The sequence below is a fragment of the Athene noctua genome, chromosome 2 (assembly GCF_965140245.1).
Source record: "Athene noctua chromosome 2, bAthNoc1.hap1.1, whole genome shotgun sequence".
Classification (NCBI taxonomy): domain Eukaryota; kingdom Metazoa; phylum Chordata; class Aves; order Strigiformes; family Strigidae; genus Athene; species Athene noctua.
This window is the reverse complement of record NC_134038.1, coordinates 104,229,603-104,256,960: the sequence shown is the minus strand read 5'-3', so window position 1 is coordinate 104,256,960 and position 27,358 is coordinate 104,229,603. Positions and strand designations below refer to the sequence as shown.

General features: G+C 40.7%; 1 protein-coding gene across 1 annotated transcript in view; it reads left to right on the top strand.

The window, feature by feature from the left end:
• Positions 1 to 2,299: 2,299 nt before the first annotated feature.
• Positions 2,300 to 27,358, top strand: part of TGFBR1 (transforming growth factor beta receptor 1) — a 34,808-nt gene continuing 9,749 nt past the window's right edge. The window contains exons 1-6 of the mRNA XM_074899783.1: positions 2,300 to 2,409; positions 9,330 to 9,581; positions 9,997 to 10,239; positions 16,277 to 16,507; positions 22,302 to 22,469; positions 23,161 to 23,317. Coding sequence (XP_074755884.1) covers positions 2,331 to 2,409; positions 9,330 to 9,581; positions 9,997 to 10,239; positions 16,277 to 16,507; positions 22,302 to 22,469; positions 23,161 to 23,317 — 1,130 coding nt within the window. The 5' untranslated portion in view covers positions 2,300 to 2,330. The remainder of the gene's footprint in view (positions 2,410 to 9,329; positions 9,582 to 9,996; positions 10,240 to 16,276; positions 16,508 to 22,301; positions 22,470 to 23,160; positions 23,318 to 27,358) is intronic.

The following is a 27,358-nucleotide window of genomic DNA, read 5'->3' as shown; positions in this document are numbered from 1 at the left end:
TCTTATCTGCAAGTTACCAATTCATTGTATTCTTTCTATGGCTGGCAGCCAAACATGGCTCAGGATGCTAATTCAGAATGCTCCCTGCAGGACTGAATTGGGAGCCCTGCAAGAAACCCTTCATCATGCTCTGCTTTCTGTTTCCCACCTTCCTTCAGAGATATTGACTGTGGCCCATCCTTAAATCCAGAAGATTTGTGATGGGGAAATGAATAGTGGATTTTTTTTTTCCCCAAGCATATAATTTTCTTAACTTACAGTTTCAGTGCTATAAATTAATTTAAAAGATGCCTTGGGATTTGAGTAATTTTAACAGTGCCTCGGGATTTGAGCAATTTTAACAGTTCTTCAGTATTTCTTTTTGATGCTAGTGTATCACTTGAGGATTGGACCTTTAAGTATTTCTACATACAGATAACTAAGAACATGATTGCTTGGTGTTGTCAACTTCAGCAGTTCATTACGACATGAATCTATATCAAATCCAGACATTTGGTCCAACATCTGTCACAAAGGACGTCATTAAGATACTCTTCTGCAAGAGAAAACGTAACTAGTGTCTGTTTATATATGATGCCAATCATTGCTCAGAAAGGGAGAGAGAATGAATGAATTTACCTCACTTCGAACTGTTATATTATCCAGATTCTTATCTGGGTGAACTGTACTGTAGGAGAAACAAGACTTTTTAGAAAGGCTATGCTGGCTGAACAACTGCAAGTAAAAAGGAGACAGATCAGTGTGACATGGAAGTGAATGTGGCACTGCAGAGTGTGGAGGTTGCTGCCCTGAACACTCTGAACTGGGAAGTCACCATCTGGCAGAGAGGGTATGTGGAGCTTGCCAGAGTGGCTGCAGGTAACACGAGTGGAAAAGCACCTGTGACCTATGTGACCCATCCCATGATTGGAGGGTCACAGAGCAAGCAAAACGAGCAACAGAAGTAGTAGAAAAGCACAAGCTGAACTTGAGGGACTCTGAACTGATTCAGGATCTGGACACAACATCCAGGTAATGGACTGCGGGACAGATTCCCAAAGCAGGCAACTGCTGGGAGAGTGGTTACCTGATCCCAAGAGGGAAGCAGAGAGGAAGAGCACCTTTCCTCCTTCCCCGCCACCCATGCAAAAGCGAATAAAGCTGTGGATAAAACTAACAAACTCAGTCATGGCGATTTTCTTCACTGGCTGGATCCTGGTTGCCACAGGCTGTAAGATTAAGTAGAACGTCAGGCAGCTATTTGGACGGCGCCACTTCGCTTCCGATCCCCGACTAACTCCCCCCGTCAGGCGCAGCGAAGGCACAGCCTGAGGGGCAGGACGGGCGCTGCGCCCGGCGGGCAGCGCTGCTCCTTCCTCTCACGGTGCTAAAACTCGCCGGCTCTGCCCTCCAGCTCTTGGTGCTGCCGGAAGACAAAGCCTCTGCGGGCGGACTGCGAGGCAGGCTTTCGGACCGGCGGCGCGAAGGCCGAGCCGCCTCGGGCGCACGGCAGCCGCGGTGTCAGCGGCGGGTAAGCGCCGTCACCTCTACGGCCGGCCCGGCAGCCCGCCCGAGGGAGCAGCGAAAGGCCTCGGCGCGCTTCTCCGTCTCCCGCCCGCACGACCTGCACAGAGGAGCAGTTTCTCTGGGGCTTGTCCTCCTCTCCCGGGACAACCCGAGGGCCGCCTAACTCCTCCCGCGCCTCCCTGCAGCGGCGCCGCACCTCGCAGCCAGCGAGTCCGGGCGGCGGGGAGGGTTGGCGGCACGGTCCTGGCCGCCGCGGGCCGGAGCCGCCGCAGCGCCTCGGCCGGGCTGTTCTCCCCCGCCGCGCCGGGCGCCGGCTCGCCCGCTCCGGAGAGAAGCTACGGCGCCTGCCGGCAGCGCCCGGGGCTACGTGCGCAGGGACCGCGCCTCCAGCTACCCGAGCGCCGAGTCCGGCCGCGCTGCGGGGCTCCCCGAGGCGCCGCCCCCCAGCCGCCAATCATGGCCCCGCCCCGCCCCTCGGCCGCGCCGGTTGCGCCCTCCAGACGCCTGTTGTTGTTGGGGTTCTCGGCAGCTGCCGGGGGGCGGGGCGGGGCGGGGCGGGAGCGGAGCGGGGGAGAAGCGGCCAATGGGGCGGCGCCGCCGCGGCAGCGCCGTTAGCGGCAGGAGCGAGCCGGGGAGGTGCTGGCGGCGCGAGCGTCGCTCTCTCGCTCTCTCTCTGTCTCTCTCTCTCCCCCCGCCTCGGGCGGGGCGGGGCGGGGCGGGGCCCGGGGTGGGGGGCGGGTGGGGGGTGTCGGGTCGCGGCGCGAGGCGGAATCCTGGCTGGCGGACGCGCGCGCGCCCTGGCTGCACGGTGTCGGGACCGGACCATGGCGGTAGCGGCCAGTCGGCGGCCCTGGGCCCTGCTGTGCCTGGCGGTGGCCGCGCTGCGCTTCCCCGGGACGGCCGGTGAGTGCACGCGCGTCGGGGGGAAAGGCGGGAGGGGAGGGAGCGGGTGAGGTGGTGCCTGGGGCGGGGGGAGGAGAGCGGCGGGGGGCTGCGGGTCCCCGTCGGTTCCTTTCAACAACATGGCGGAGGGGCCGGCTGGGGCGGAGTCGCCTTCCTCCCCCCCCCCCCCCCCTCCCCGGTGTCCGAGCCTGGCGGAGTCCGGGGGCCGCTCGTCCCTTTGTTGGCCGAGCGCAGCGGCGGCTCCGCGGGAGGGGCGGCGGCTGGGGGGGGCGGTGGCGGGTTGGGGGGGGGGGGGGAGGGTGGCCGAGGGGCGGGCGCCGTACCGGCCGCGGCTCCCCTTGACGCCCGCCCTACCCCTTCGGAGTAAGCGCCGGGGATGGCGTCCGCCCGCGGCAACTTTCCCGCGCCCCCGTGAGCCCGCCGGCCCCTGCCCCCGTGGGCTGTGGCCGTCGTTTCCCTTCCCACGCGGGCGCGAGTGTACCGTGGGCCTACGAAGGCAACTTGGTTATCGGTGGTGGAGCGTCCTTCCCCCCCCCCCCCCCCCCCCCCCGGGGCGTCCCGGCCTCGCACCGGGGCGAAGCCGCGTGCCGTGGCTCCGGAGCGCGCGCACGCGGTGCCCCGGGGGAGGCGAGGCGAGACGAGCGGCGCCGGCGGGTGTAGGTAGGGACGTGTTGAGTGCTCCGCGTCGCGAAGGTAAAAGGCTCCCCAGACTCCCACGTCAGATGCTTTAGCTCCGTGACACGCCACGTTGCGGTGCGCTGGCTGCGCCTGTTCCGCAGGCGGGTGTCGAGGTGGTGGTGTGGGTCGGGGACCTCTCAAACAGCTCCCCGGGGCGCGCCGAAGGAAGACAGTGAAGGGCAACCCGGCAAAACGGTCTGGTTCCGCCAGCCTTCTGTGCCTCTGCGCTCTTGTAAGAGAGAGGTGGTATCGGAGCTGTGCTGTTGCAGAGCTCGTGCACAAAACAGGAATTCTTAATAGCATTCAGAAATGCAAGAAAGGTTTTTTTGGGTTTTTTAAAAAGCCTATTTTGTCCTTTGGTTAGCAGTTTGGGCTGTGTGTCCTAATGGGATATGCAAATATTACGGACACCCTACTCTAATTGGTTTAGGTTTCAGTTTCATCTGTAGCAAGGTAGGTGATGATGACAGATAACACAGAATGTGCGTTTTATAATTGGTCCCCTTCTTAAATTCTTCTGTAGGTGGATTGTATGTTGCTTTGGGTTTTAAAGAGGAAGTGGAGAAGCACCAAGACTTTCTTCAGTTACAGCTATAAGACATCCCTTGATTTTTACCATGCTGCTTGTAATTCAATCTAAGATGGTACTTGTGCAGTAAAGAAAATATTACTTAAAGAAAACATAGCTTGCTATGCTAAAATGCTGTCTTAATTGCCCGTATTCTTATTGAAGAAGATAGAGAATCTGTGGAAACAGTTAAGCTTCAGTTACCCATAGTGGTTGTTCTGTTCTTGAAAAGGTGCAGCAGGCTTTAGTAATGTAAAGCTTTCTTACATAACACTCAAATTAGATGCTGAGGGAGATTTTACCATGATTTGAGCTTTGAACTTTTCCCTTTTAATGCCTCTGATCAATCAAAACCAAAAGCTTAAGGAGGGAAGTGGTGATGTATTACTCTTTTTTAAAAGAAGGTAAATTCTTCCTATCCCAGGCAGTAGATGGGGATCCAGTGTTCTTCATCCGTAACTCAAAGAAAGGTACTGGTAAAGGGGTTCATTTTGTCTGAACACTGCGGATTAAGTTGACAAAGAAGTACAAGATATAATTTGGCTACTATTACTTAGTATTCTTGTCATGAGTTGGCAAAAGTTTGGCATTTTCTGCCTGCTTCTGATGCTGCTCTTCTGCAGTATGCTAGTGTTACTGCGTGAATGAATCGTCTAGTGATACGGTTTATATGGAGATCGAGTGTGTAATGAATCACAGCAGCTAACTGAACAGTAGAACAGCCCTGATTTGTAAGACAGAGTCTGAAATTTAGGTCTGTTTGGTGGTTGGTTTGGTTTTGGTTTTTTTTTAAACTGTGTGCGCCATAGTCTTTGGTCTCTCTAGAATTCTGGAGAGTCATCCCATGGAAACTTGAGTGCACACTGTTGCTCCTAATTGCAAATAAAGATGAAAATCTGATTGGTATGCTGAAATAAATGTAATAATACGAATTAATGAGATCTTTAGTCTTAATGTTTTCATAATGTTAGTAAAACTATAACCTAGGCTCTTAACTTTCTTTTGTTTTTCTAAAGCATACTCTTCTATGAAAGATACCAAGAACAGATTTTTAATGTACCTTGCTGTAAGAGGCATGAACGTATCTGTGAGTAGCTTTATGGATGAGATGCAGAAAAACTGATAGTGCCGTTTGGCACCTGTGCTATGGAGAATATAATACAGCTTTTTTGAAGCTGGGTTTTTCACGAGACTTTATTATTAATTGCAAGTTAAGGATAGTGCCTTAATAAAGTAGTTTATCTGTTTTCTTGAGCACATCACTTTGGTTGCCAAAACCTGCCATTTTCAGTGAAAGTTTTACTTAACAAAGATGGATGAAATGTATGGGAAAGCTGTCCAGAAAACTTGATATCCAGTGCTGTTACTTTACAACAGATAAATTTAATTAGTGCCTTGGTGAGAAGAATGAGTTAGTGAAGGTCATGAAATATCATGGTTAAAAAAAAAAAAAAAAATTACCTATGTCCCAGATGTTGTGACACCTAAACATTTTTGTATCTTGAGCTAGAAGAGTTCAGAGATAAGTCAGGTGTATTGTTTAAGGGGGTTGTCTGAGTGTCAGAAAGGTGCTGCCAGTTTCCTGTTCTCTATTATGCTTTCTTCTGGCAAATTTTATTGGATAGGGAAGAAACCTACCAGTAAACACTACAGCCCTCCACAAAATCTGTTACTGTCTCTTGCACATCATAGCCATGCTTCTTTATACCTTGAAACTCTACGTCTTCTGGAACCAAGAGTCTTAATTGTTCTTCTGAAGTTCTACTTTCTGGCAAAATTTTTGTTTCAAAAGTGCTATTTTCCGTGGGACAAGAGTTGTAATGTCACAAAAGAAGGGTATGGAGTTTCTTCTTCAGCATAATGCTGTCTGAGACTACTTGTCTTTTCTAAATTTGTAAAACAAAGATATATGATTAAATGAATACAAGTATTAATAATATAAAATAGTTAATTACTCGTAGTAAGATGTGGGTTTGGGGTTTTTTTTAGAGCACTTAACAAGTTTTAACTGCTGTAGTACCCTTTGTTAGCATCCTTTGAAAGACAGTATTTCAACATATCGTTTCCAAATAAAAATTCTTTGGCTGAAGGTGGTGTTCTATGCTAAACTGTCTGGCTGAAGTAGTTCTGCAGGGTGTTAGCAAATACTGTATTAGTGATTCATAGGGTTTTATGCAATTCTAAAAATAAAGGATTTGTGAAAATTTTCTTACTTCAGAAAGACAACAGATACAAGACTGTTTCAATAGGTACTTAATGGTACGGACTTCTAAAAGCTAAGCAGATAGGGTGGACTTAATACTAGATACAAAACATGAACAGATAATTAATATCTGAGCTCTTGAGAACCAGCTTATTTTAAGTCTTGTCAAGCTGTGTAGTTTCAGTGTCTCATTTATGTTGCCAGCTTGCTTTACCCTCACTGTGGGCTTTCCAGGCTGCAACACCCATGGAACAAAGACTTCTTAAAGGGAGTACACAACTGTCAAACTTGAGAGTCTGAGCACGAGAAATCGCCTAAGTAATTGTATTCAACACAAGAGGTTAATCTATTGTTGAGTCAGGTTGAGGTATGAGAAGTAGGCTGTTGGTAACTTTTGTGACATGGTAAGTGCCATAATGCACACGCACACTTCTGTAACTGCATTGTCTCACTGTTTTCTGTTATGGTAGTCAGTTGCGTAAAGCAGGAGTGATTAGAATGGCCATGGCACAGTGAGGAAATGGAGTAGAGAAGGCACTAAATTACTAATTTTTGTTCTTGGCTTTGTCCCTGGCCAATATCAGAGTTGTCATTCTCTCCTTACATACTGTTTATTAACCCATTCTAGAAACTTACATATTCGTTTAAGTGAACCTGGAGACCTGGCTGGTTTCTGTCTGAGTTTTTAAAATTATTATGATCTTTCTCTGAGAAGAACACAGACTACTTGGAGACAAAAATTTGTATCTCTAAGAGGACAACGGTATGATATTTTTTTCTCTGAGATCTGTTGTAAGTGAAAACGCTTCCTTATGGGAATGAAGTGATTTAACTAAACTTGGTCACTGACTTCTCATACCAGCTGATGTTTTAAGTCTCACCCACAGTGTGTTCGTATAGTCGTAGTCTTTGTTCTTTATAATGTAGATACTGGAGAGTGAGACATGGGCAAGACTATTCTAATTCTGTTTCCTCTCCTCCTGGTATGGATTGTTGCTGAAGATGCCGAATTAATTTTCCTGTTAGTAAAATACGGAAATTCTACTGTTACCCACTTGAGTTGAAAGGCATAAAGATTTGTTAAGTGGTGAGAGTGAGAAAGGAGCTGAAGCACTTTTTAATAGGTTGTGGGTTTTTTAAGAGAATGTCCACTAGAGAGCAGCAAAAACCCGTATTCCTAGAAGCTTTGGTTATTCAGCTGATGAGGCATTGTTTTCTGCTCCTAAGGGTGGGGAGAGTAGTGATTTATTTTTGCCGAGGAAACCATTCAGTTGTGTGTGACAGTGTACAGTGTCTTGGCAGGAGACTAGAAAATAGTGGCATCAAACTGGAACAAAAGTATAAATTGTATTAAATTGCACTCATTGGGAATTCTCTAGCAAAAGAGAGGTGGGAACAAAATTAATGAGGAAGGTAAGACATTAAATGTTTGATTTAGTCATAGTGGTATCAGCATGTCTCTACAGCCTCACAAGATCAGGAAGATGAATAAGCGTAACAAGGTTAACCCAAACCTCATTTTTCACTTCAAGTAACTTGGTCTGTGTACAGTGACTCAATGGAAATACATCTTGCTGAGTATCTGTCTCTTAGCGTAGGCATTCAGATGCATACGCCGTTGTGATGAGCCAAGTGTATTATTTAGATAGAAAAAGAAAAGTTATAGACAGTGAGATAGAAGCCAATGAGATAAAGGCCTGCTTGTTAAGCAAGTTAAAAGAAATATCAATGTGTGAATATTTTAGGAAACTTTTAATGGTTTTAATGGGTTAAAAAAAAAAAAATGTTCAAGTGTAAATTGCCAAAGGCACACCAACAGGAATATAACTGTTAAATGTTGTCATAGTTAGAATAATAAGACTCCTTACTTCTCTGGTGTGGGTGGGAGTAGGAAATTGCATCTTCACAAAGTGGTACTGTTAAGAAGCCTTACCTTTGCATGTACCAGTTCTTATTTCATATACATTCTAATTATTTTTTTCAATAATCTTCATACTAAACAAATAATTTTGTGATCCCATTCATGGTTTTTCTCCATTTTTCTGACTGGTCTGTAGGCTGGTGACTCTTGAAACATGGGTTATCTTTCTGTACTGGGTCCTCAGAACTTTATCTTGTCTGTAACAGTAAAGGATGAATGGCAATAATTTGTTTTGATTCAAAATCTTGGGGGAAGGAGGTGTTTTCAGAGAAAGGGGTACAACTCGGTGTTAAGACTTTGAGATGGAATATATATTTGAGATGAGATCACCATGTATTTACACCCATCTATCATTGGATATAATGAATTTAAAATCCAAGGCAATTCAGGTGGTTATCTTAAACTTCTGGAGTTTAAGTGGAACACTGAATTTCAGATTTTGGGGCAGCTTTTGCTTTGCTACCTATTAATCCTCACAGCTTTGGTGGGAGATTTTGTATGTACCCTTTAAATAGGCTTGGTCATGGCTCAGTGCATTTTTGTGTTTTGAGCACGAATGCTTAAGATTTTAAATTTGTCTAAATTTCTGTATTGTAATCTTCCTACATGCACATACACAAGTTCTGTGCTACCTTTTGCTCTCCACAGATGAACAAGTGGAGTCAGAGTGTATTGGTATTTTTATTGTCACTGCTGCACTGTTTTCTGTCTGGCTTTGGCCCTGTAAATGCAGGAAGGAATGGAGAAAGAAATTTGAAGTAGCAGTCTTTCTTCTCCAAGAACTTCTGCAATTTAAAGAATGAAACCTGATCATCTTAAACATTATTAGTCTGTCATTTCTGCTTCCCTCCCCATGCCCCTTTCTTTACTAGTGCAATTGATCGCTTTAGTAAGCCAGGAACTTGAGTAATGTAAGGCAGTGTTTTCCTGTGGCTTCATAAATAACAAGTCTAAACCATATTCTGCTTGCGTGGAAGGGTATGTTCTCGGGTCATTCAGGGTTTGTTTTTTAATGAGGATTAAGCCTTTATATGCTCTTTCCTCAGCACAAAATTGAAGCCATCAAATAATGTATGAAGTATTAATCTTGGGTAACCAGTAGCATCCTATTTGTCACTTACTAAAGCTATACCCATGGTTACTGTGAAAAAATGGCATTGTTTATATTCAGTTTGAAAATAGCAGAATTGCATGCTATAGAGGATAGCGTTATTAAAAAGTCTAACTCTTTAATGAGAGGAACTGTAATAGAACTTCTTTACCTGGAGGAATATCTAGGATTGCAGCCTTTCTCTTTTAATACATAACTGTATAAGGAGATACCGCTTCAGCTTTAAATATTATTTTCTTTCACCTGCTAATCTCCTAAATTTCTTTTTGTCCCACTAAAAAGCCTTGCAGTGTTGTTCTTTGGTGTCATGGTTCTGTGTCTATGTAACCAGAAAGATAAGCCTCCTAGTGTTTTGAACTTGTATTTCTTTAGCCGTTCAAGTTGTTTCTCAACTTGGAACATGTACCAATGCTAACATTAATGTTTTTTCTCAATACAGCATTGCAGTGTTACTGCCACCTCTGTACAAAAGACAACTTTACATGTGTGACAGATGGGATGTGTTTTACCTCAGTAACACGAACTGCAGACAAAGTCATACGCAATAGTATGTGTATAGCAGAAATTGATCTGATTCCCCGAGACAGGCCGTTTGTTTGTTCCCCCTCCTCCAGAGATGGAGTCAGTACTTTGGCTCATTGCTGTGACAGAGACCACTGCAATAAAATAGAACTTCCAATTCCAACACCAGGTAAGGGTTTTGGTCATATTTGTGGGGTTTTCTTAAACAGAAAATTCTGTAAGAATGGAAGTTTTAGTTTAGAAATTGTAGGTGAATTTGAAGGTCTAAAGTACACTTCAGATTCTGCAAATAAAATTTTGAGAAATTTGGAACAGGAAACTTAATCTTTTGGGTAGGGATGTTAGGGCCAGTTTTGAAGACTTAGATGTAAGGTAAATGGAAACTGTGAGTAAGCACATAGTTGCTTTTGTCCTTTGTAGTACTTATTTTGATTCTTGAAAAAGTCAGTGTGCAAAAGTTGTAACAAATAATTGAATATTAACAGATAATTGAAATAATTTGAAGTTCACTGAAATACAATAAATTTAGTTGCATTTTAAGAAAAAAAAATAGTTTTAACATTTTCTTTTCTTTTTCCTGTCAGGCCCTACTCCAGGAAAACCAGCGTCTAATCTGGGACCTGTGGAACTGGCTGCTGTCATTGCTGGACCTGTCTGCTTTGTCTGCATTTCTCTAATGTTGATTCTATATCTTTGCCATAATCGTACTGTAATTCATCATCGTGTGCCAAGTGAAGAAGATCCCTCACTGGATCGCCCCTTTATATCAGAAGGAACTACTTTAAAGGATTTAATTTATGATATGACAACTTCAGGCTCTGGGTCAGGTAATGTCATACTTCTAGTGATTACTTTAAGAGCCTTGTAAGGCGCTTTTCTTTTTTTTTTAATATTGTCAAATTTGCTTAAACATAATTAACTGGAGAAATGACTCGAAAAACTACTTTCATGTAGATTCATTCAGTATCGGTGAAGATTCAGTATATGGAAATAAAAGAAACATACTGAGTTGCTGATACAGCTCATCATTCTGAAGAGTACAGTCAGATACACAGAGAGTATCAGTCAGCTGTTGTAAAAGTTTTGTTCTCCTCTATTAGTAAGGCTCAGTTATTTACCTTTTTGTTCTGCACAGTGTATCTAAACTACCAGGTTTTGTGATTTTTTTTTTTTTTGAGATAATTTGTGAAGTTCTTTTCTCTAGCTTTAAACTGAAAACTCATTTATAGCTCTAGCTATTGGTATATGAAGAATATTCTGAATTCCAAGTATGAGTTAGTATTTTAGCCAATTGTCTCCTTAGTGGAGATACTTTTTCAGTTGCAAATAGCCATTTCTAAGTGTATAGAATGGATGGGGTATGCAGACCATGTCTTAAGAATGTCTATCCCTTGATTTCATGAATTGTTTTAGTTCTGACATTAACAGGTGTTGCTCTGGGAACATGAGGCAGTAGTCTGCTCACTGCATATAGTCTCTGCTATTGTAGTCGTGACATAGTTGCTTACAGGATTATGGTGGTCTGTGTCACAGAAATATGGTTTAATAGGTATTGATAGGGGATGATATGTCAGATTAATCATTGTATAAATTAATTAGTCTCTGGTCCATGTTAAGGAGTGAGACATCAGATTGTGTACTGCAGCTTCCTGTTGGCCTTCTACTGGGTATGAAGTTTAATATTGAAAATTATTCCTACTGCTTGCAAATGTATGTGCTGAAACATCCATGCCCTTTCAGAGTACTTTCTGCAAAAAATACTGGTGTTTCATTCTCAACTGCTGAATTCTTTAATTTCCCAGAATTGTAAAAAATTCTAACAACAAAACCCAAGCATCTAGGTTGTTTCTTTCCCAGGGTCAGTAACTGGTAAAACTGTTTAGAGTCTGTTGCTCTATCAGGTAAAATCAGCATAACTTGCTGAACATGTTTAGAATAGAGGTCAGAATAAGTCATCGTTAGTCATATCTTCACTGAAGAAGGTGAGGTTGCACTGAGTGTGCAGGCAGTTATGTTTCAGTTGAAAGTTTTTGTTTGTTTGTACAAATAAGACAAGGGCAAGTTGCTGTCTGGTTAAAACTGGAGCTTTAGTAGTTTGTGCTTATCTCAATTCTCTCATTTACTAACAGCAATAACTAAAATAAAGTGATTAATAGAACTTCCAACATACTGGGCCAGAACTTGCTAAGTGCGAATGCTGGAATTACTCATCTAGTTAGATTCTTTCTCAGAGGGGTATACAGAAGTAAGAGACTTAGACAATATGAAGGAGTTGGAGATTTACGTTTCTTGGAATGGAGGAAGCTATGATACATAATTTTTATGCCTTTAGGAGCATAAAACTCTTAATTTCTGCAGGTACAGAAGCCTTTATAGTTTTCCCTTGAAACTGTGTTTAGTCATACTTGTTTTAAAGTACTGTCTGGTTGATAGTCCCCTTCTAACTTCTGTAGATAAACATAGCACTTCTGCCACTTTCTACATGGCTGCTTTCCCACACTTCTTTAGGTCAGAAGTTGGGCCTGTGTCGATTCAGGCTTAGTTGTCAATTGGTCTTTCAATCTGTTGTCAGAAATATTCCTTCATTTTCCTTCTGGCCTTTCCCTGTGGTCCTTCTGACCCCCTCTTCATGTTTGAAAACTCTGGAAATTCAAAACAAGCTCTTGAAAAGTGGGAAATCCCAGTTAGAAGAAAATTAGGATACTTCCTCCAGAGCAAATGACTAGAAACTAGTGACTATTCCCTTGCCTATTTGCAAATTACACTTTAAGTAAAAGCAGCATTCTGGGGAATTACTTAGTTTTCAGAGCTTTAGGACAGTCAGGCTGGTCTGGACTCCCAGAGCACCTGGCCTGCTATAGTATTTGAGCATTGACTGCTGATGGCTGCATCAGAGGAAGAAAACCAACACATATGGTCAAATTTGACATACCCCTAAGAAAAGCTTTTCACTAATTTGTTTTTATGCTTGGAAGACAAAGTCACGTTCACTGTAAAACAAGACTGGATGTTTCCTTAGGAGTGATACTTTAATTCAGCTGCAGTGAATTCTATGTTGTTCAGCTGTTCGTGAGACAAGTATTAGCCTTATTTAGTGTTCTGTACTTTTTATTATGACAGCGGGATAGGTGCTTCAAGTACTTACTTTCTGTGCTGTTGGCAGTGTATATATTTGCAATGACTTGCATCACTTTGTCTCAGAATTAGTGAATTACTATATAAATTTACAGTGCCCTAGCTCTTGAACTGGCAATTTTCTTGTGTCCTGAAATATGCTTGCAGCAATTCAATCTCATTGAAATGTGTATTTTAATCCAGACTTTGGTACAGCACACTTAAAATTGAGAAGACTGTGTATTTATGGAATAAAATGGGGGTGGGGAACAGGGTCACTGAAGGGCGAAAGGTCAGGCACCCTTGTTAAAATAGTGCTTAAGCTTTCAGAAACTGAACTATGTGAAAGGGGTGCTGTTGGTGTGAGAGCCTGCAACAAACAATGGAAATATACAGAACAGACAAAATGATCTTGACCTAAGAGGCACCGCTAAGGAAGTGTTTATTCTGGTGACTTACAGTACATGTTCTGCTCTTAAATTCATACTGAGGAACCAAAAGAGCTCTTAGTCAAATGAAAAGGATTCTACCAGGTTTGTATTACAGTATTCTCTGAAAAGAAGCCTATAAAACAGAGAAGTGATCAAAACTCTAAAAATGAGCTTCCCGCTCAGATCAAAAGGGAAGTAGAATTTATTTTCTGCAATGATGAATAATAGTAACCTGTTATCAATTATTCAGTCTTGACTTCTGTTAGTATTGCCCTGTTGTTCCATGACAAACAAGATCTGGAACAACTAGAGTCTTATGAAAGGAGTTGATGAAACATCTAAAATAGATCCTTCTGCTGAAGCCGCAGCTTCTAAGAGAAGGATTTCAAAGTCTCTTGGAACTGAGAATGATTTTCAGATCATGATGCAAATCTCTAAATATCAACTACATATTGTATAAACAGATTGTGAGTTGGAGACTAACAGCTGGGCATCCCAAATGATAAAGTAACTTAGTTGCAAGGAAATAGGAAGAATTGTCTAAAGCAGAGTAGAGAAGCTTTGGTTATTATTGGTAGGTGACTTCAAGTAGGAATTCAGTGTTCAGAAATCCACTAATGTAAAGTGGAGTCAGTTAAGTGAATGTAAAACTCCTTTAAAATATATCTGCTGTTTATAGAAGCTTGAAGGGAACGAGATTTTCCACAGTTCATGGGGCTGTTTTTTTTTATTACTTTTCAGAAGTTGTCTTTCAGGCAGAGGCTTATGAACAAGAACAAAGTTCTAGAAGCTGCTCTTGTTGGCTATCTTTAGTACTTTAGCACTTAATTCCTTAATTCCTGAATTATCCAAATCAGGCACAAATTTCTTACTCATTGAACAGTCATTGGTCCAAACTAATCAGAGTACGTGTAAGATATGGAAAAGCGAAAAACTCTTTTGTTAAACTCTCAGAAGGCGTTGAGGATACTTCGTTATGATGTATGAAGATGATGATGAAGGCTTCAGGGATAAATAGGATGACTGTGGCTGAATACAAGATGCCAAATGTTACAAGCTGCTGTTGAATTTAACATGGGCTTGAATTTTTTCATCCTCCTGAATAGGAAACTGTCACCTTTCTCCATGCACAGTTAAAAGAAGCTGTACTCCAAGAGCTTGAAGTACAGTTGTGCCCAATGTGTATGTCAAAGGTTAACATTGCTATCTCCAGTGAGCTGCTTTCCAGGCAGTCTGGTTTACAGTAGTGAGTTGCTCAAGTTCCTGTCAATACATGGCTGTGTTTCCTTTTAGCAAAAAGAGGAGACTGCTCAGCTGCAACAGAAAGTCTGTAAGGAATTCTTATGGATGCAAGATAAATATGGATTCCAATCTCCTGGGTTTGTTCAGCAGCAGTAGTAAGAGAAAGCACAGCTGAAAAAAAAAAAAAAAAAGCAAGTTAAATCTTGTATTGTAAAAATAAGTACAGGAGCAAGGTGGATAGATCAGTTAGCAGGGTTTTTATTGTATTATGGCATGTTAATGTGACTGGGGGTTTGTAATGTGAAGTTGAAATACTTTGTGCCTGAAAGGTTTAGAACTTAGTATCTGTTTAGAGGTTAGCTGATGTCCTTGGACGACATGGGGTTTTTTTAAAACAAGGGAAGGCTGTGAATGGTATAGCAAATTGAGACCAGTGCATCTGAAACTGAAAATTTACAAGTGGTTTTCTGAAACAGCTGTAGGAAAAAGAAAATATTAGGCATATTGCCCATTTCAAGTATACAAAATCAGCTTATATTTAACATTTGCTAGCAGGCTTTTAGTAGTACATAAGTGCTAAGGAGGAAGTTTTCTCTGGCCAACAAAACCAAATTTTAAATTTTCAGGGTTGAGTTTGGTCATGTGGTTGTTCTAGTTTGGCCTCTTCTGCATTTCAAAAGTCTGTCCATAAAGAATGAAAGTTACTCTTCATAGATGAGCTTTTACACTTTGAGCATGCAGCACAATTGACCTGAGGAACAGCTATTACAGCAAAAATTTTTAACTTTTTTGGTAGGAATTACTGCAGCATCTAACAATGAGTAAATCATTGGTATGGTGTCCATTTTTTCTCCTCCATTCTTCATGTAGGTATATTGTCAGCATAGATCATGCAGAAAATTCTTGTATGTCTGGAAGTCTTGAGGCACTCCCCTGAACTCCCCAGTGTTTTAATTTGCACTCCTTAGACTGAGGCATAAGCGTGGCAGTGCTACTGACGTGATCAGATGTCCTTCTAATGCTGTTATTAGCAAAGAATGTCCAGAGATGGACAGGAGCCTGTTATCTGAGTTATTAGTTGGGATTTATTTTCTGTAGCATAAGGCAATACAGATGTTGTTCTATCAGCTATTAGAACAGTGATTATGGAGTAATAGATTACTTTACAAAGCATTTAAGCAAAATAATCCTATACCAAGAGAGCTTATTGTGAGCAGATAACCTGGCTGATGCATTCATCCTGCAGTGTTGTATCACCACAGGATTCTGTGATAAGCTTTGCAGTTACAACAGGAAAGGTTTAAAATAAACAAAAGCCCACCCTGGTTGGGGGATGCCAGTGCTGCTTGTTTGTTCTATAAACTTACTGAAGCATGTTATGAAGTGCTGTGAGCACGTAGATGTTCAGAAGCTGTAAAACTTCATGAGTGTAAGCATTTTTCTCAAGTATAGTTACAGTGGGGTGCACAAGAATGGCCTGTGAAATGGGAAGCTTGCAATACAAGTATGTTTTCCTGTTTTACAGTGGCTTGAGAGTACTAGCAGGCTACTGGGGTACTTGAGCATTCAGTGTCAATTTTTGACATTCAGTGTTGCTGATAAGCATGGTTTAACTTTAACTTAGAAAGGGACCAAGTCATATCTAGTGATGAGTAAATGAATCAGTAGCAAAAGTGCTCTTAAACTGCCTTACCAGGAGAGTTATAGGCAGATTGTTTTCAAAGAAACAAACAAACCCCAAAAAAAACCCTCATCAATGCTAGTCCTGATTGCTTCATGGTTTGTTTCTTTTTTCATTAAAGCTATCAAAGTCCTAAACTAGAAGGAAGTTTGTGCCTTCTTTTTTACAACTGTAGAGGCAGTTTGTAGCATGATGTTTTGCTGGTCTTTAAGGCTGAAGGTAGCATCTTCCATACATGGTTGTTAGCAGTTCACAACAGGGTATTAAAATCTTAAGAGAGTTTATGTGCATTCTAATAGAAATATCTTAATGGAATATGGATCTTATATTTACTACTTATGATAAGTACTTCTTTTGTTAGTGATGTTTAAGGTAAATGTCAAATCTTCTTTTTAGGTTTACCTCTACTTGTGCAAAGAACAATTGCAAGAACCATAGTACTTCAAGAAAGCATTGGTAAGGGCCGCTTTGGTGAAGTCTGGCGAGGGAAGTGGAGAGGAGAAGAAGTTGCTGTGAAGATATTCTCTTCAAGAGAGGAACGCTCGTGGTTTCGCGAAGCAGAAATTTATCAAACAGTTATGCTACGGCATGAAAACATTCTTGGGTTTATAGCTGCAGACAACAAAGGTTAGTGATACTATGAATTTGTTTTCCTGATGATATACCCAGTCAGAATAGATGGTAAATGGAGGAGAAAATAAAGTCGTGAGGATCCAATTAAGAGTAGCAAAAAATAATTCTGTTACTAAAGCATTTCAGGGTTTGGTAGGCTCTTCATAGGTTTAATGAAGTACATTTTCCTTTTTCTGGAAGACGTGCTTTATTTAAATCTTTAAAAAAAAAAAAAAGCATATTTAATGAGGTGTAATTTCTACAAGTGAGTTAAAACACTGGCTAAGTTTGGAAAGGGGATGCCTCATCCTGTCAGCCCACACATCTGCTGAATACCTGTACTTCCCTAATAGCCTAATAAGATAGATGTGTGGGACCAAAAGAGATCGTGTCTATCCTCTTGTTCTAATATAAAGTGTGGGATAGAGGATTCATTTTTATGGCTGAGATATGAGAAGTTATTAATTTAGAACTCTAGTTAGAAAAGAAATTGGTAAAAGGGAATTAGTTCTTTTTTCCTGGTATTAAAAAAATTGTACCTCTTTCCTGAAGCTTTCCTGATCAGCCTTTATGTGTCCACTAAGAACAACAGTTTAACCATTGTTTCCACTTGATTTGTTGTGGTTTGTCACATGAAAGTTTTTTGGATTTACCTGCAGTCCAACTTAAGACGTAGAAATTTGGCAAAAACCAACAAAGTTTTTAATTTCTAAAATGTTACACGGTTTCATTCAGTTATTTTAATCTGGAATCGCATGTTTCACCACAAATGGCCTTTGACTTTTTTGCAAAGAAAGCATTAACATAAAACTCTGTCACTTTAGGGAGGAGTCAAGAATCCACACACATCCTGGATTCTTAAAGGGCTCTCAGTTTTGTGAGAAATTCCTAAATGGTTTTACTGTAATTGAAGTATACATGTAAATAGAGCTCTCTTTAAGTATCACTAGATTAATTTCAAGTTTCTATATCTATATAAATCTGTAGAATTGGAACAGAACCCAAGAGGTTGTGCAGAACACTACATTTCCCCAGGAAAGGGTTAGCCATCACTAACTTGCTTCTTAACCTCCAAGAGCTTGCAGATCTACAGCATACCAGGCAACTTTTTCCTCCAACTTATTACACTTGCCATTATAAACTGTCTTACTTTCATGCCTAAAGCTGTATCGGATATTAATAGGACCTGTGAGAGCTTGAGTTCATTCTAATGGACCGCATGGAGTATCTGGAGTCTGGATTAAAAATTAGATCAGTTACATTAAAGACAGAAGCCTTGGGTACTATGTCTCACTTAAAAGCATAAAGGATATATTGCAATGCCTTAGCTACAACTTTTAACAAAATCTGTCTGTGGCTAAGCATACCAGCCTCTCATTTTGCCCCAAAACTGTAGATAGTTTGTCCCAAAAATACATTTGATGACTCTGCAGAGGAGGTATGAGGAAGGTTTTCTAAACAAGTGGGTTCCTAAAATAATTTCCTGATTGCTGGCTCAGGTTCCAGATGCAATAGGATGAAATTTCGTTTGACTTGGTCACCTTCAGGTTCCTTGTAATATAATATGATATAAAATTTTTCCTGGTTTCTAGTCTTACTATGCTGTACATTAAAAGAAAAAATCCTTAGTTAATAGATCATGCCATTATTTGAGACTCTTAAGGCTTTAGGGCAAGGTTCTTCTGAGTTCTTGAGAACTGGTTGGTAATTGATTTACAAAAAATGGATAAAGGTGTGTTTTGCAAATGCTGCTATTCTTGACTATTTTCTAATAGTATTGATGTTTGAACAGATGTGGAAAGATGGATTATTATATTTTAAACCCACCAATTCAGAATTCTCAGTATTACCTTCTGCATTCTCTCAGTGAGGAAACGTGTACAGATGGTTTTCTCTGTGTTAAGCAATCGGAAGTCCTGTGTATTGAAAGGTTAATACTTCAAGGCTTGTTTAGAATACTTCAGGCCACCTGTAGCCCATTAAATGGGAGAACATAGAGGGACCGTTATGGAGATAGTTCTTCCAGTTTAGCAGGTGTGCTATCATGGTACTCAGAAAGAAGTAAAGTGGCTTTAGAGACCAATGGCTCATTAACAGTCTTTCATTGTAGATGCTGGTGCTAACTGATAAATGTTTATTAGGTGCCAGGTGCAAGATGAAGTTTTATTAGTTCACAGCAATAATAGCTATGAAGGATGTGTGTCCGTTTCTCCATAGGTCACACTATTGAATGCATTCAGGAGTTACTACAGCTTGGCTGGACTGCACAAAGTCATTAGTTTAAGAATCTGTGTTTCTGAGACCTTGCAAACGTGATTGCAGAGGTAGAGCAGTACAAGGAATTAGTTGTGCAATCCCAGTTCAGTGTTTGCTGAAAGCTTCAGTGATATATGGAGAAGAATTCTCAGCAGTGGGTTCTCACGTATCCGTCATGAATGCTGAGGACTGGTATCTTGACATGTAGTTTGTGGTATAAATGTGGGCCATGCTGCAATTCTCACTGCCAGTAAAAGGCATTAATTGGGTCTCTCCTCTTAATGCAGCTGCATATTTTTCACAGTTGCTGGGGAACATCTTGCTGGCCATTGTGACTGTAAAATTGAGGAGTTGCCTTCAGGTAGAAGAGTGCATGTATAGACTAGAAAGTGTTTACAAGCAGATGTAGATCTGTTTAAGTCAGTAGTGTTCAGCTCTGGTGGTGGAGTCATAAAGCTTGTAACTGAACTGTCTTCACTCCTTGTTCTACTATACTGTTTAGACATTCCACATGCCTTAATGGCACATTCTCCTCCTCCTCCTCTACTTCCCACAGCTGTATGGTGTTCAGAAGGCTACAGGAGCTGGTCCAATCTGTCTGCTTTCCCATCCCAAAATGTACTGGGAAATAGGTGCTGCTCTTAAGCCAATTTAAGGGCTGAGAGGCGGTAACTGCGCTTATATTCCCTCTGGCTAGCATGTTTGTGTTCTGGGTAGCTCTTTACTCAGCCAGGCGTATATACTAACTTTCAAATTCTGCTAGGTCAGGGAAGTTAGTTTCTGGGCCATGTGTTGCCTTGTTTTGAACTACTAAGCAGATAGTTTAGGTTTTGAGTGCTTTTTTTGTTTTGCCCTTTCTAACTCAAATACTTAAAGTGTATTGGGAACTACTTATCTGCACTACTCCACTAGCAGAAGAATGGTGGCAGCAACCTTCGTTTACAGTACTAAAGGTTTCCCTGGATTAGCTGTCTGTAACCATAATTGTCTGTAGTCACGTTACAAGTAAGGTGTACCACATTCTTTAAGATAACTTCATGCACTAAAATACTTTGGCCTCTCCATCCCTTCCTCTTAATTGAAAACTACACTTCCCTAGGTGAAAGTTTTGTTCAGTCAGACTACCTTACATGGTAAGTAGATCCCCACGAAGGATAGGCAGTGAGTGACAGAGAAATGAGCAGAATTCCTTCCTCTTGAGAAAAGTAATGTTTGAGCCATTTGGTTTTTTGAAGCTCTGGCTTTAGCCTGAGAAGAAGGAATTTGACTGGAAGATCTTGCTAATCTACACAGCTTAAGTGCTTTTCATCAATTTAATCAGATGGCTATCTCAATGTGATAGAAGCAAGCTGTTCCACTAACAAAATATCAGTCCTCTTCCAGCCACAGACAAAAGCGTTTCCCCTGACATCTCCCTGAATATCTAATTTCTAAGAGTTTTCTAGTTACAGATCCTATCTGTATGTGATCTTTTCACTGTTTTTTTTTCTTCTCTTCTTTTCTTTTGTTTTTTGCTATATTGTCTGGATGCCAAAAAAGGCTAATGTATCCTACTCTCTACTTTGAAACACTGTACTACATGGCATGAAAGAGCACATGCAAGTAGGCAGTTTCTGTAACTTTTAAACATTCAACTTGGAACATGTCTGCTGTTCAAAACTCTTGTACCAAGCAATACTGTCCACACCTTAAAGCCTACTATTTGGTTTAAAAACATGCACATGCCAAGTCCAAATTTTTGTTTGCTAGTACCAGTGTGAAAAAAACATTTTTCACTTCAGTGAATTCAGTAAATTCAATTTTAACTGAAGCTTGATTACATATTTGATAAAGCAATTATTATAAATTCCTTTCTTCCAAGAGGCAGCTTGTCCGAGATGGATGTTGCTTGGTCCTCACTAATGTTTTTCTTAAACTGTAATCAGTCTTCTAACAGCATGTCTGAAAGCTGCTTTACTCAGAATTTCAATTTTTGTTAGAACTGCAAAAGAAAAACCTACTTCTGAGTGATTTTGATGGCCTAAAATACTTTCAGGTTTCTTGCAAATAGATGAAGTAACAGTAATTAATTTCTTAAATAGGTTTCCAAGAGCATACATACATTTTTGCAATATTCTTGAACGTTCTGAAATTGCTTGGGATTCTTGATCATGGTGTGTATATGAACTAAATTAGGTTACTTTGTCATGGAAGACCGTGCTACTGTATATAATTACTACTGAGTGTAATTACTTTTTCTTACCTGATAATGCAAATCCTGTGATTGAAAGCTTCATTGAAGAAGCTGTTTGCTGTGCAGCCAAAAATATTCAGGGTCAGGTTAATTATTACTTGGTAATAATAATTAACTGTTAACAGTATAAAAAGACTTAAGTTCATCAGAAGGTGTTCTGTTCAGATTGCTAAATGAATGTGTAGCTTGTCAAAGATAGCAAAGTAAAGAAAATGTAGATCCCATCTAATGGCTGGACACTATTCATTGCTGCATTTCAGCTTGTCTGTAATTAGTGTTATTCTTGTAAGCTTGGATGTAGCGCTGTCCCTTCTTAAAATCTGGTTGGAGGGCCACAAATAGTGACATACAAAAGGAAAGAATAATTGCTGCTTTCAGAATGGATAGTAAGCCCAGCTTTGTATTTTCTCCTTTGGAAGAAAGGTAAAAACAGACTTAATACTTGCAGGTAATAAGATAAAATTGAAGTAGAAGGGTCTGTAATCAGCAATGTATTCTCAGGTGGGCACCTAGAGTTAAGAGGGGAAAAAACTTCATGCAAAGACACTGTAATCTCTAATCAAAGCAATGATTATTCTTCAGAAACTTTGTAACATCTTTAAAAGATCTGTTTAGACACAATAGGTGTGGTAGACTACTTAGATTACTAATTTTCTCATAATCAGTGTTTTTCGTTCTCTTTACCCTTGTGCCTCCTGGAAACCTCAATTTTGGCCAGCAACTTAGAGGTCACCACAGGTGGGATTTGACTTTGGTTTTGAAGTAATGTGTCCGATTGCTGCTTGCAAGCTTCTACTCCAGGAGGAAAAATCCACCAGCTGCTGGTAACTGTGGAAATTGTCTCCCAGACTGAGGCTGGATAGGTAGTGGGAAGACTGAAGGAATTATGGGGCAAAGATTGAAAGACTTCTTATGGGTAGTGTGGACAGTATTGTCCTAGACCGATAGTGACAGTATTAGTTTTGCATCATGCATTCAGTACTGTTAACCCCAAGCAGAGAAGTTAGGGGAAGACAGGACCTGGCAATACCCTGTATAGTTCACCTCAGAATCATAGTGACATCAGCTTTCTATGGTTTGTCTTGTAGTTTAAATAAAAGAATACTCAATAAGCTGTTCAGAAAGTCTTGCATGGTACTCCCAGCCCTCAGAGGCATTTAAATGTCACAGGGAGAGAGGTAAAGACTTAAGAGTTTAATTGGCTGAAGTTACTTGTGAAACATGATTCGTACTTTGTAAGCATTATATGAAAGTGGCATATATGATTTGCTTGTCTTTTGCATGTGTATGTGTGGTATTGATGCCAGTGTTATTTTGCAGACAATGGTACATGGACTCAGCTGTGGTTGGTGTCAGACTATCACGAGCATGGATCACTTTTTGATTACCTGAACAGGTATACAGTAACAGTGGAAGGAATGATAAAATTAGCTTTGTCCACTGCCAGTGGTCTTGCTCATCTTCACATGGAAATTGTTGGCACGCAAGGTAATCTTACAATTTTTCAGCCTGTCACGTGGATAATACCGGATTATTTCAAAATTACACATACATAGCCTCTTCTACTATAATTCTCTTTTTAATTAGAATATTCAACCTTTTCAGGGTGGAGTTGCTTTGCACACAGCTACGTAACTTAAGTGATGAGAAAGCAGCTGAACTCAGCACAGATAGCCAAGTTAATCCCTTGTGGAGCTGAGTGAATTGAAAAAATGTCTGTTTGGGACCTTTGGTAATTTCTGGACTAAGAGAGCTTCTTAATTTAGAAGGTTTTTTACTTTCGTTCCTATGGTATATCCAGGTTTTGTAATGCAACATTCCTTCCTACAAAACACTTACTAAAAGGCACTAAGTAATGGTGCCTGTATCTTATCTTTGATGTGAGACGGCACCATGGGTCTGTTTCCAGAGATACTAGAAATTTTTTTGTGGCAAGTAGTAGGTCTACACAATAAATACTTGTAGGAAGAGGGAAAGGAGCAGTAGACTGTAGTAGACATTTAAGGCACTTTTCTGGACAGCCAGTCCACAATGAATGATTTCAGGAGTTACCTTGATGCCCATGAAACAGCAGAACTGGAAGGAATTTTGTAACTTCTAAAAAAATCTGCACCATGCTTAGGATAATAGCAATTACCTTTTTTTACAGATGTGTTATTTCTATTTTTTCCCCTTACAGGCAAACCAGCTATTGCCCACAGAGACTTGAAATCAAAAAATATCTTGGTAAAAAAGAATGGAACATGCTGCATTGCAGACCTAGGATTGGCAGTTAGGCACGATTCAGCTACAGACACAATTGATATTGCCCCAAACCACAGAGTGGGAACAAAAAGGTAAAATTATTAACATGATGTATCAGGCAACTTTTTATAATAAAATACTTTTTTTTTTTCTTGTCCCATACTGAAGATATTTGTGGATGCAAACACAAGCAGCAGGAAAACATAAATAATGGCAGGTAGAGTTCGTAGGCACTTCCTTGCCAGCTGGTAATTTACGTAGACAGTAGGTGCTTAAAAAGCATATTGAATCTTGGCATCTCTTACTAGCCTGTGTAAAGTACGAAAAACTTGAAAAACATTGTAGGGCACAAGTATATATTAAAACAATTGGGAGACTTCATGAATGACAGTTTTAGAGACTTCACTGCTGTTTCTTTTTTTTTTTTTTTTTTTGCCTTGTGTTGCATGGAAATGTTGCTTGAAGCCCCATCTGGAGTGTAAGACAGGATATTGACAGTGCAAGTAAAAAGCTGAATTTTTTTCAGTGTAAAGCCTATGTGGTAGAACATACAAGGTGCAGAGTCTTGGATCTGGGCTTTCATGGGATCATGTTTTTGAAAAAAATACGAGAACTTAAAACAGTTATCTTTGTCATCTAACGCATAAATAGAATTGTCCAGTGGATGAGTCAGTATACTCCCTTTATTTTAAAGGCCTACTTCTGCATTTGGAAGTATGGATTTTCTTGTCCTCAGAAGAACTCAGCTGTTTACCTCCATCAACACAAGTGCAGTTAAAATTACTGGCTATAACTTATCATTGGTGAACCTTCAGACAATAACAACTGAAGGCTGTTCTGGAGAGAAGACGGATTTTCTTTAGTAATCTGTGCAGCTATACAGCAGACAGAGATAGCAGCACTAACAGTGAACTACAGCACCAGGGTTGTGTGATGTGGGCAACTTTTTGTCCTTTTAATGCATATAGGTTCAGTGGTATGTCAAACTGAGGTTTGTATGCCTGCCATGAGGAAATGTGTGGAACCATAATGGCTTAGAGCTGTACTTAGCATATGCTCTAGCAGTGTTGGAGAAAATTCAGTGTTGATGTTGCCCAATCTCCAATCCATACATTAATTTTTAAATTTTTTTTTATATATATCTCTTTAGTGATTGATACTGGGCGGGGGGGGGGGGGTGTGTTTGGGGTATTACAATAAACTAGCTTTGGCTTTTCGGAATAATTTTTTTTTTAAGGCTATGTGAACAAAAGCTTTTAGAACATGTACTGAGAATTATATTGCTGAAATTACTTTGTTCTAAAGCTCTGCTCTACTAGTCTTTTGCAAACTTTAAAAATACTACACAAGCGGTCAGAGATTTATTTTCTGAACTGCTACTAGATTACAAAGTACGCGGCATTATTCCTTCTCAAAGTCTCCAGTAATCTATTAGTAGTAAAACAGCACACTACTCTGGAATATGTCATTACAAATTTAGCTGCGTGCAGGGCGCATACCATGTGTAACTTAGTATCTTCTACTACACCTATGTGCAGAGAAAAATTATGTGTAAATGACTTTCTTTAGTCTAGTCTTTAGAAAAAGCATCCTTTTAGCTGAGTCTGTAGATCCCACTTAAAAGTTCTCTTCTTGCATAAGCACTATTAAATTGCTTGTTCATCAGCCTTATGCTTCTTCACAAGGGTAAAGCTGTAATAACTCTTGCTTGCTGCCGTGGGGAGCAGCAGGAGTAAGTCTGTTTCCCACTTTAAAGATGTTAGTCACTTCTACCTTTCTGAAAATTGATCATTCTCAGAAAAGTCTTGGTCCCCTTTTCTTTGATCTTGTGCCTTCTTAGGTAGGGAATTCTGTACCTCTGAACTTCATTATGAAATATCAGATCTTACCTGTTCATGACAATTTTAACTCCCATTGATTGCCACTGCCAGTACCTGTTCTGCACATGGAAACTGTGTGCAAGTTAAGGGAGATTTGACTAAGTTTATATTTTTCTAATGATTATCTGTTGTAAAAATGTATGGTCTTGGGAGCAAGCAAGACTCACTCTTGGATGAGTGATCTAGGTGCTGAGTCAGACTGGTGATCCTTCTCTCTGACTGAATGAATCTTTATTTCTTTTCTGTTCAGAGGCTTAGCTTTACCAGAGGGTGTGAACTATGTGCTTTCACAGCTCAGCCTGCAGCATAAAACAGGGAATGTGAGCTTTAAACTGAGAAAGAAATAGAATCCAATCCCCCTCTCACTCCCTGAGGCAAGTTTAAAAAAAAAAAAAAACAAAAAAACACCAAAAAACACCAGAAAACCCCTCATTCTCTTTATTTCTTTGAGAAGTGTGGCCCAACTCTTACTCTTAGTAGTTGAAATAGTCTGTGTTAAAAGAAGTTTGGGTGAAAGTGAGTGCTTTTCTGCAGTTTACCTAAGCACCATATGAGCAGAATGCTAGCTATGCTTGTGGTGAACAGGCTTGGTGAAGGGAGCTGTCACACTCGTCATGTTGGGTATAGGTCCTGTTTGACACCAAGTTCCCTACATGTTGTACAAGAAATTTAGGCAACTAATACAGAGCTTTTGGACTAAAAGTGGTAGGGGGAAGAGGTCAGTGGGCACCCAAAGTTTGGCAGGGCCATGCTCCACATAATTTGTAAACTTCTTTGCAGGCTTATGCTTTCATTCTTGGAGGTTACTGAGCTGCAGACCTTGTTCAGAAGGTCAAAGTTAGTCTCTGTAGACTAGTTCTCTCCAGAACATAAAATACTGTTTCTGACAAGTAATGCATTTCCAATATATGTTGACAAGGAGATGCATGTGTCTCCCTTTTTTTCTGATAGCCGTTTAACGGCTAATCTGCTAACCACACTAGATGACCTACTTGCCTTTGGCCTCTCTTGTTCCAGCAATAATCTCTCAGACTTTTTGAGCAGTCAGTCACCATTCTGTGCTATGGAAGCCAAAGCCGACCTAAATGCGTTGATGGAGGATCATGGTAAGAGGTCAATTTGCCAGTAAATTCAGTGGAAGTCACCTTTTGGGGGTGGGATGGGTTTTTCTTTTGAGGGTATGAATTCAGCTTCACTGCCACATTCAGTCCTTTTATGGTCTTTCCTGTTAAAAGCCTTGTCCTTAGGATGATTCACAGAAACGGAGACAATCTCCTTTACTACTTGTGTGATTCTGGCTGACAGTCTTACAACACGGTTGAGGTGTTTGGTTTGGTGTTTTTCCAGCTCCATCACTCTTCTCATCCCCATGTGATCTTAAGATAGATCAAATACTCTTCTAGACCCAAAGCTGATCACTATACTGTCAGGTACATGAAGTAGTGTAAGAAGATTATCCAATAATGCAAAATCCTTGGAAACTGTTAAAACACCTGCCACAGTCTTGCGTTCTTGATTAAAAAGGTTTTGATAGGGTTGGCCCAGAATAATTTGAGTCTTGTCTGTATCAAAGATTGTGACATATGTAAACTTAAGACTCTGCTTCCATTCAATAAATACTATCAAAGTAAATCTTACACTACTGTTTAGACAGTTGTCCTCTGCTTGTGCTGTGTTTATCACTTCTGGGGAATTTATATGCCTGTACACTGCTTAGAAGAACTCTTATGTCAGCAACCCTCATTAAAGTTCTGGACTATTGGCTGAATCTTTGCTCTTTTGTTGATAGCCCTTGCTTCCTTGTGTTTATATCATTTATATAAGACACAGTAGTGCTGAGAGAGTTCTGAAAGGTCTGATAGTCCTGAAATTTATTTTAAGTAGCATGTTTTGTATTCTGCCTACCATCCCTGCTACTAGGAAAAGAAAATCCCTGTATTATGTTGATTAAATTAAATTGTGCATAAGCTTCTGTGGCTGTTCCAGAGGTTGAGCTATTGTCTGACACTGTATTCCATTCCAGTAATCTATGCATGTTGCTTTTTTAAGAATTAACTGTACTCTCCAAAGCCCTGGTGTCATTGTTTGCCTGCTTCAATAATATGTCAGCTTGGGATTGACAAGGCAGTGATTGTGGAAAAACACACTAAACTCTGCTAAACATTACCTATTGGGTTTAGCTACCAGAGCTCTAGCAGATTGAGAGCAATACTATAATAGAACTGATGTTGACTGATGCAGCAAATACCATTC